General features: G+C 36.7%; 1 protein-coding gene across 2 annotated transcripts in view; it reads left to right on the forward strand.

Annotated features, from left to right (window-relative positions):
* SP3 (Sp3 transcription factor) overlaps positions 1-10,560 on the forward strand; it is a 34,766-nt gene extending 24,206 nt beyond the window's left edge. For both annotated transcript variants that reach the window (XM_036386827.2, XM_036386828.2), the window contains 3 exons: positions 562-754; positions 6,436-6,632; positions 8,786-10,560. In XM_036386827.2, the coding sequence (XP_036242720.1) occupies positions 562-754; positions 6,436-6,632; positions 8,786-9,102 (707 nt within the window). In that variant the 3' untranslated portion in view covers positions 9,103-10,560. The remainder of the gene's footprint in view (positions 1-561; positions 755-6,435; positions 6,633-8,785) is intronic.
* Positions 10,561-10,838: the final 278 nt, after the last annotated feature.

The raw sequence follows: 10,838 nt of genomic DNA on the forward strand, positions 1-10,838 counted from the left end.
GGAAATGGAACAAAACCATTAATTTATTTGTTTTCCTTAGGTATCTCAGTATTTCTCAGGTGAAAACCTTTTATTAGATTGATTTCTCACATTACTTTATGTATCTCTGTGCATACTAAAACCTTCTGAAGACCATTGAGGAAGGCTGTTGCTACTTAATGTGACATTAATTCAAAAATGCTGTGGAAACAGAAATGGCTACTCAGGATCATTTGAAACATGAGTTTATTTTTTCTTCAGCCTCTGTCCAACCTCTTGTTCCTCAGTTTTTCCCAAGTTTCAAGCAAGTAATATTTTCCTGGTGACAGCATTCCTCACCAAGAACAGTTCAAACTTAAACTATAATGCTTTGTTATAGCTTATCTTCAACTTTGAAATGTATAGTAAGATAAACTTTTAACTACAGGTTGCAAGGGCACAGAAGCAATGTCAGAATGCACTTAAGGCTGTTGACTTTTGACAGGCATAGTGCTCTCTAGAATAAAAACATTTGATCTTCATGGTTTCCTTTCTGTCTGTTTAATGGGCTACTTACAGATCTGTGTTTGTTCTTTTTCCCAGATATTAGGATTAAAGAAGAGGATCCTGATCCAGAAGAGTGGCAGCTCAGTGGTGATTCTACACTGAATACTAATGATCTAACACATTTGAGAGTACAGGTCGTAGATGAGGAAGGGGACCAACCACATCAGGAGGGAAAAAGACTGCGACGAGTGGCATGTACATGTCCCAACTGCAAAGAAGGTGGTGGAAGGTATGTAAAGTTCAGTGTCATATCACACATATAATGATGAAAAATAAATAATGGGCAAGAAGAAATGAGCTTTTGTTAACAGTGTTTGTCTGCAGTGAGAGAAAACTACAGGTTTTACGCAAAGGAGTTTATGCAGTAAAGGACTACCACTTCCATTTTGGGGTTTGCAGATGAAAAAGCAGATTATTACATCCTTTCTGAGTTACTCCTTTGAGATTAGTTGAAAAAATGTGGAGTTAGATGTCACCTAGTACAAGTGAGGGGGATAGAACATTGCCCTAAAAATATGAAAATGAAATATTTTGGAATATGCGCATCTGTAATTGGCTTCCTATCATATGTCAAGAACTTGATTAAATCCTGTGTTCCTGCATATCCTCGGTGATTGAGCAGTTTTCCACAGTTTAATTGCTTTGGAGTGATACAAAAATACAGTTTTCCTAGTTTTCTTATTCACTGGGTTCCTAGGAAAAACAAGGTTTGTATAATATAACAAGGTTTGTATAATATTTCTAAATAACAAATTTTGAACTGTTTTCAGTCAAAATTAGTGAGACTTGACTAACAAAGAGGTACTAAGTTCCAATTCATTAAACTTCAGTGTTGCATTGGAACAATGCTTTATTATTGTGCATCTCATTAAAATATTACTATTTTTTTTTGTTCTGAAGACTTTATTCTACTTCCAAATACTTAATTTTGAATGCCTTGATTATGGATATGAAAGGGGTAGGTGTACTAAGCTGCCTTTTACAAGTGAAAAATATTTAGTTGTGTTTGTGCTTCAGAGAATTGTGCAGGAGCTGCTTTCCAATATGCTAAAATTTGTTCATTTTGATAACAGTTTCTTCACTAAAATGAAGATCTTTATTTATTTGGGAACTATAGTGTAAATCACTAAAATGTCTTTGAAGAACCTCTCAGTGTCCAGTGGCACTAAGAGTTCTAATAGCACTGGCTAAGTTATTTCTCTTGTCAAGTCTCTTGTCAGTTCTTGCTGCCCATTCAAGATACCTGCCTTGCAAGCACAGGGAGGTGATATCCCAGGTAGCCATGCTGAGTAAGCATTAAGTGTGTTGAAGAGAAAAAGACTCTGATACATTTACATCACCAGCAAAGGTGGTGATAATATCTGTGGGTTATGCAGCATCTTTGTCCATCAGATTCCTCTCGTTAAATTTCTATGTGTAGTTCACTGCAACATGGCACAGACATTTCTAAGTTGTTGGTGAACTCTGGCTCTGCTTTGAAAATCTGCCCAAAGTACACCCTGGGTTGAGATTTGTTTTGTTTCAGGAGAAACTCTGAAAATGTGATTTGCACTGCATGTGCTCTTAGGAAACAGAGATTCCAGGTGTTTATCTTCCTCATGCTCTATTCCAAACTACAGTGGTTTAATTTATAAATCTATACTGTAAAATCCTCTTCCTTCTGAGTGGAGTTGCTATAAAATGAAATTTGAAAGTTTCAGGCTGTGAGAGAACCTTTTTGAGAGATGGTTTGGGAAGTCTGGAGAAGGGTGTAGTCTGTCTAAAAACTCAGATATGCGATTTTTGGGAAAGAGTTGAGGTAAGAGCTACGACAGAGTTAAGATAGATGAGAATCTGAAATCCCCTGTAAAGGAAGGCCTGGACACATCAAACATACAAAGTAACTAGGAAAAGTAGGACAAGAAGTCAGGATGTGAGAAGAATTAGAACTGGAAGAGAAACAGGATAATGGAGACAATGGTGGGAAAACAGAAAAGAGTGAAAGTGCTTACAGTTGCTAGAGCAACTTTCCCACCAGAATGCAGAATTCCTTCAGAGTTTAGGAGAAAGGAATAATCCCACTTGAAAGAATATTTGAGTGTTAATATTCCATAGCTGCTAGAGTTACCTGTTTATCCCTAGTGCTGGAATTCTGAGTTTTGATCAGTCTTTCAACTCTGCTGGTGATTTGCAGAGTTTCAGATGGTAAAACATTTGCTTTTGTAAATTCTTTCAGATAACATTCATAATTCTTAAAGTGTTGTTGAAGTTGCAAAATTTAAAATTGGGCAAATGCTTAGTTAAGATATCCTGGGCAACTTTAACTTAATTCCTTGTGCATATACATTATCACTTGGTTTCAAATTACTTGATTGCATACTATTTTTTTCAAATGGCATCAGTGCCATTTGATGGATGGGATGGCTGATAGAGAATGAATCAGGGCTGTGTAATGATTGTCACCTGCTTCACTTATTGCGGCAAGTGGGAAGTGTTTAGGGAACAAGACACAGGACTGCAGCAACAGAGCCCTGAAATTTTGGAGTTGTAGATCTATATACCCCACTTTTTCCACTGCAGGAATGCTGAGTTCATTCCTGTGAAGAACTTGATTGAGCAGACTGTGAACATCTAGAGTACTCTGAGAAAATATGCTTCACCAAATTAACCTTGACACCTCAAGCTGGTGGATGGTTGACAATTTTGGCCTTTATCTCTTTCTGCCTCATAGCTGGAGGTACAAAGCGATTGCCCTAGTTGAGGTTCACCATACCGTACGTTATGATAAGATAAAGCCATTAATGTTTTCTTAGAGACTGTGAGTGAGTGTTGTCAGTACCTATGATGAGGAAAAAAAAAGCCCTGGAGAAATGAATGATTTTGTATTTAGCATAGTACAGAAATAACATGTAACTATTAAAACAAGAAAAGTACTTTAAATCAGTGTGAAAAAGCTGAATAATGTTTCACTCAATTAATACTATTGCTCCTATGCTCTGAATGGAGAAGGAAAAGGAAAATGGCTTCACATATGCAGACTTCATCATAATTTCATTTATCATATAGTGTTTGCTTTGGTGTTTCTTGCTGCATTTTCTGTTTTCTGGATTCAGAGGCGAGTTGAGAAGTTCTTTCTGGTTTTTGTTGTTGGCTTTTGGAATTGAACTACATTGCAGTCTTCAGATTTGTACCAGTTTTGTGAAGTGGGAAGCCACTATAATCTTTGCCTTACTTAGTGGGAGGGAAAATAGGAAGGGAAGAAGATGATGTATTAGATTTGTAAATTAATACCTTTTAGCCCCAAGCTTATATAATAAATGGGGAATAAGCAAGTGGACAGAGACACACTTGCCTCAAAGAATGACTCTGTTTCCAAATAGAATGTTTTAGGCTTCTAGTTAAGGTGTCTGAAGTAAGTAGAAAGTTTAGTCTTCTCTCAGTTGCACCTAGAGATTTCACCCTCCTAACAATTACATCTGGAATTGCATTGAGATATAGCTACTACTGTCTGATATATAGAGGAGCTGTGCTTCTGAGTACCACTGCAGGTACGTAACTCTAAAAACCATGTTCTTCAAATAATTAATGAGTGTGTGTTTTAACCTTGAAATACTTTAATGTTATTGCTGGAAGTACTCTGAATATAAAGTCCAGTTTCTCAGTGGATGAAGGTGTTTCCTGCTGAAACTCTAGCAGTCTGCCTGGTTATTGAGAAACGTCATATCCAATCTTCATAAAGCTAAAATGTACTGTGGAAATACTTTAATATTATTAGTTTTTAAACTCCACTCAAGGAGTAGGCTGGAGTCACATACATCTATTCAGTGATGGTGGCTATTGGCCAGCAAGAAAGGCCTCTCAGCATCATGTGTTAGGGCCTACTGCCAGACTGTCACAGCTGCAAAGTGTCCAGATAGAATTTGGCTTGTATCCTGTTAGTTTAGAGCACACATGAAGCAAACATGCAGGTGCCCATATGAAGTTGTATAGAATAAATACACTTAGTTGCTAATTCACAATAGTCTTGGGAGTTTCATTCTGTGGACCCTTAACTTCCCCCTCACTTGGAACTTTGGAGTGTGCTAAGGAATTCTGTCAGCAGTTAGGTGAGGTGCTTAGAATCGTGTCTTCTGTATCGGCTCTGCACAGTAATGACCATGAGTTGAACCTTGGTTTCCTTCAGTCTAGACTAGAGGTGCAATGAAGCCATTTCAAATGATTGACATAGGAATATTAACATTATTCTGAGGGAATTTTGATGTCAAAATTGAATTTTGATGAGAATTGATTTCATCCAATTTGTGTACTATATCATGCCAACTTACAAAATATTTGTACTAATTTCTGTGGAGGGGAAGACACTAGAGTTTGTTTGGAGAAGATGTGAGGATAAAGTCCTTAGATGATTCTCCTGCTGCAACAGGATCAAAAGCCTTCTGGACTCGCCTTCTGCTTCTATTGAATTTGTTCTGAAATCAAAACTTGTATTTGTCATGACAAATAATTAGTAGGTACAGGTGATGTTTTTATCTTCTGGGATAAAATGACTAATGAAACACTATGAAGATTGCTCTATATTGAGAATTCGTAGAAACATTTCCAAGGACTTAATGGGATTTTATCTCCTTCCTTTTCTGGACTGTCTGTAATGTTTTGGGTACATATGTGATTAGGTTGGGATCCCCTTTAGACACTGTTTAAAACACTGAGGTTTTAGAGTGAATTCATTTTGTGCATGTTCAGAAATGCTTGTGGCAATTGCTAGCTCCTTGAAGCGTGTACACACTTTACCTGAACTTTTGTTAGATGTAAACCAGAAGCTAAAGCACCCCGTTTAAAGAAAAAAATTGCCATGGGGAAGCAGCTGAAAATTGTATAATCAGTCATGGAGGATGGAGCACCCAAGACTGTAATTTCAGAATCCACTTACGGTGTTCCAAGTTAATGTTGCTGATGAATAAGGTGGCCTGATGCCTGGCTGCCTTTTTCAATCTCCTCCCTTGTACTAGCATTTACCATTCATATAGCTGTGTTGTCAGCCAGATCTATTCCCTCAAGTGCCCCTTTCAGCAGTAGCAAACTCTTAAATTGGCTAAAATCAATCATGATGCCCTGCACTGGCCAGACTGATCTTTTTCTCTGGGTCTATCACTTGTGATTTGATTAAAAAAAAAATAAATTAGGCCGTTGTATCAGGTGCTTCCCCTAGTCACCTGCCATTTCAGGGTGACAGCATCTTAAAATAAGCATCAAGCTTAGTCTGGATTATATGATCTGTGAATTCTGTGTTCATTGTGATGGATTTCTGTTTTTTAACTGGAAAACCAAGGAATTCATTTAAACGTCAGCAAGATCAGCTTCCACCTCTCTTACTGAAAGCATTAAGGTTATTCTGCTTGCCTTCAAATCCCAAACTGATTCTCAGGTTTCCCCAAGATGCCAGAAGTCCCATCTGTTCTCTACTCCGATGCCAGAATCTCCAGTGTCCGTTTTGGCAGTTGCAGTACTTTGTGTTTTTCTTTGCCAAAACTATCTTTGATATGGTAAAAGCCTGAAACTCTGGGAAATGTAAAATAGGGACACTTCAGCATCAAAGTGGTACAAACTGCTGTCATAACTGTATTTCCAATTTCATATACATGTATGCTTCTTAAAGATTATGCTTCTCTCACATACATTTCACACACAGCTGAATTTATCGTTTTCTGTGGAGCTGGGATAGCATTATAGAATTTATTTCCAGCTCCTTATGACGTGTTCTGGAATCCAGTTGTATTGGAAACAAGAACATGAAGTTTCTTGGGTTGGTTTGCAGATCTGTTGTGGTATATGTAGCCCCATGTATGTATATGACCAGTATTTTGGAGGAATGTATTAGAATGAATAACTTCTCTCTCTCTCTCTCTCTTTTTTTTTTTCTTTTTTAAACAGAGGCTCCAACTTGGGAAAAAAGAAGCAACACATTTGTCACATACCAGGATGTGGCAAAGTATATGGGAAGACCTCACATTTGAGAGCTCATCTCCGCTGGCATTCTGGAGAGCGTCCCTTTGTTTGTAATTGGATGTTCTGTGGCAAAAGGTTCACTCGCAGCGATGAGCTCCAGCGACACCGAAGAACGCACACAGGTTTCCAGTCCTTGATTCTGGTGTATTTAACTGAAGGAGTGCTATGGACTGAGCTTGGATAAATAACTTTTAAGAGGAGAACAGATCTTTGAATTGGATTGCTTTTAAGGCAGTGTGCTTTTTCCAAAATCAGCTAAATCTTATTTATACACTTGGGAATCTTTGGTAGGTCTGAGGAGATAAAACACACACCTCTTGATTCAGAACTGACATTTAAGCTGATGTTTAATGTAGCCTAATCAGAATACTTTGATTCAGGCTCAGCAATGTATTTCATTTGTTTGAACCAGATTATAACTCTTTTCCCATCTTAAAACTTCAATAAGAACAAAAGAGGACTAGGTGGCCTGGGAGTTAGATAATATTCCTATAATCAATGAAGAGCATGTGATGGTGCATCATTCTACACCTTTTAGTTTTGTGGTTAGACCACCGATTAGGAACTTCAGGTTCACATTTCTCCTTCTGTCTAGTACAAAGAAAAGAAATTAATGTAGATATTCCACCTTATCAAGGAGCAGTTAGTTTAAAATCTGTTGTCTGTTTTATCTGTTTTCTTACAAACTGAATTCACATTTGCATTCAACAGAATGTTTACCTTTTAAAATCATAGTATTGGAAAAAACCTGTAGATAAATAATTTTTGTGTTTATCAGCATTTACATTGCTTAGAAAAATGTCTTTGGGTGTCTGTGAAAAATATTAATGTTGTTCTTAATGGTGTGCTTTTGTGTAGACATTTTGGATGCTAAATCCAAGCTGGTTACAGTTTGTCTGGACGGAAAGGCTGATGGTTTTTAAAAATGGCGAGTTGAATGATCCAGTTCAGATGATGTGGTTAATAGATCCTAGTGTACCTGCCTACCAGTAAAATGTAGAGAACTGCAGGGATCCATCCTTTGACCTCTTAGAAGATTTTTATAATTGACCTGGAGGAATCAACAGAATTCTTCTGTTAACCTTCTTAGGTTTGTGGATGACCCTAAACTGGGGTGACCAGTCAATGCACTGAATAGCAGAGGGATGGAGGCTGAAGGAATGGGTTAACAGGAATCCTAGGAAATTCAGCAAGAACAGTCACAAAGTACTGCACCTGGGATGGAATTAACACTTAGGGTAACACAGGCTAGGCATGGAAAGGTTGGAAACAGCTCTTCTGAAAAGTACCCAGGAGTCTTGATAGACAAGTGGAACATGGTCAAAGATCAGCAGCAATGATACCCAGAGCTGTATCAACAGAAGCAAGAACCCTGATCCCAGGGATTATTCCCTTCTTCTGGTTAGACTGCATCTAGAACATGGCATCTAGTTTTCAGCACCCAGTATAAGAAAGACACTGATGACAGGATTGAATTCACTAATGAGTGACCAAGATGATCAGGAAGCTGGAACATTTGCCTTATTCAGATGCACAAAGAGAACAGTAGTGGCAGGGGGGGGGCTTAGTAGTGATTCTCTAGCTACCTGCAAAGGCCATCCTTAAGAAGGCAGTTACTTTCCTTGATGAAAGTGTATTGGTTGAAGGATAATAGACAGCAGATGTATGTTGAAATAAGAAGGGTTCAGAACAGCTATAAATAAAAGCTTTTTAATTGTGGGAATAGCCAGGCACTGGAAGAGGATGTCTTTAGAGTTCCTGCAGTCTCCATCCTTAAAGGTTCTCAAGAAAACTGGATAAATTCCTCAGCAACCAGATCTGATCTCATAGGTGACTCCTTAGAAAGAGATCAGAACACAGACATTCAGAGGTCCTTTCAAACCTGAATTACCCTATGATCTTGTGTGTCAGTCTCAAGTGTGACTCTGCTATAGGTCATACAGTCTTCTCTGTCCATCATTTGGTAGGTTTTGTTCTCCTCCTAGAAGTTATTTATTGGTAATAATTGCAGTGAGACTTAGCAGCCTGAGCATATGAGATGGCTATATTCTCTAGCATGCCTGAAAGATCTCCCCAAGCTCAGTGACACACAGAAAATTAAATCAGTTCTTATATAAATTGTATGGGATTTGTATGGGTGTCAAGAAATGTAACACACAAGTTTATCATGTTCAATCACTTTCTTCCTCAGTATAATTCTAGTTAGAATTCTGACTCTAAAAAGCATTAAGTTTAATTTTTAGTGTTCTTGATTATTTTTTTCTTTCTTTGATAGGTGAGAAGAAATTTGTCTGTCCAGAATGTTCAAAACGCTTTATGAGAAGTGACCATCTTGCCAAACACATTAAAACACATCAGAATAAAAAAGGTATTCACTCTAGCAGTACAGTGCTGGCATCAGTAGAAGCAACATCTGATGATACTTTGATTACTGCAGGAGGAACAACACTTATCCTTGCAAATATTCAACAAGGTTCTGTTTCAGGAATAGGAACTGTTAACACATCTGGCACCAGCAATCAGGATATTCTTACCAACACTGAAATACCTTTACAGCTTGTCACAGTTTCGGGAAACGAGACAATGGAGTAAATATTACACAAGATACCTATTAATTGTGGTTATTTTTATACAGTAGTGAGAAGAATATTGTTCCTAAGTTCTTAGATATCTTTTTATTGATGTGCAAAAATTTTTGGATTGACAGTAACTTGGTTATACATGACACTGAAATGCCTTACTTTGTATGATATTCCATAGTATATTAAAATGGTAAAATTGCATGGGTTTTGTAGGTACTTTTGGAATCTAGAAGAGAAGAAATTTTACCAAGTTATATTAAAAAAAAAAAAAAAGAATTTAACGATGGAAATGGTAGTCTAACCAAATGCATCAATCCTGTGTGGTTTAGTGTAAAAAAAATGAGAACATGTTGGTATTTATCTATTGTAAGATAAAAGAAGTTGATGGGTGAAAAGAAATCACATTATGATAAAAGAAATTTTGTAATTTTCTTGATGACTGGAATTTTTATTATGCATAACTGACAAATCAAGTTTCCAAGCAAATGTTACATAGTGTAGGCTTTACTTAGCTCATCAACTTGTCATTTTGAAGCTAATTATTTTAATTAGGTTAACTATGTACAATATTTTAAGCATTACTCTTGTAAGATTTTGCAAACTACATTTTAACATGGAACTCTAGGGATAGTCACCTTTTAAATCCTATTGAAAAGCCATGTTTAAGATTTAATTTGCCAAAATGATGTCTTGTTAATATTCTTTCAATAACCAAGGTGGGCAATATAACCAATGTTTAAAAAGCTTAAAATGTTAAGAAAAATAAATATGTATAGGTTGAAGCATTTGGGTGGTAAGGCAGATGTTATAGTGAAGTATATCCCTTCTTTTGAACATTGGAGGACCAAAAATAAGGTGTATTGCGTCTCAGCAGTGATTTTTATCAAATCTTTTTCCAAAAAAAACATCTGTATGCCAGGGCCTTAAAAGCCATCATGTAAATTACCAGTAAAATATAACATATGCAAATACAAAAGAAAAATCACTTTCACTTCCATATTGACAGTACTCCCAAACATATGGATATAGTCATAGTGAACTAGGGGGGTTATGAGGTTTTTGTTTGTTTGTTGTTTAGTTTTTGGTTAGTCAATCTGCATTTAAATATCAGCCATCTTTCCTTTTTTGCTTCTTCCCTTAAAAATTGTATGTATCCAGTACATTTAACTGATAAACATATATGTTTTTTATTATGCTGAATTTTCTTTTTATTTTTTAATTACTGTTTATATTTTCAATTATAGAAAATGTACAAAATGAAGTTATATAGCCAGTCTGTAAGTGCTATACCATTTTCAAAAAATGTACAACAATAATTACTGCAGTTCACCTATTTACAAACATTTGGAAATCTGTTCATTTGTTATTCTTAAAACCACCTCAAATTTAAAGGCTACCTTATTGTACGTTTAAAAGTGTATTATAACAGTGTGGTAGTTAATAAAACACTATTTTTTTTTTCTTTTGACTTGAGTTTACTGTGCTTCTTGTTAACTAACAAGGTGTAATTTCATAATATGTCTTGATAGCCTGAGATGTTTTATTATTTTGCAGTAGGTGGTGGGAAGCAGAAATGTGTTTTCTTTCCCTGTGGACACAGAGATGGTAATTTTCCACCTCCTCGCTCGCAAACCCCCATGTGTATGTGCGTGGACATGAATGTGCTGTGTTGGTGTAGTGGGGATGTTTTGCTCTCATGTTGAGCAGGGCATGAAGGATATGTAGGCCCCATCCTATAGGCTGTGT

Source organism: Molothrus ater, chromosome 7, assembly GCF_012460135.2.
Source record: "Molothrus ater isolate BHLD 08-10-18 breed brown headed cowbird chromosome 7, BPBGC_Mater_1.1, whole genome shotgun sequence".
Lineage (NCBI taxonomy): Eukaryota > Metazoa > Chordata > Aves > Passeriformes > Icteridae > Molothrus > Molothrus ater.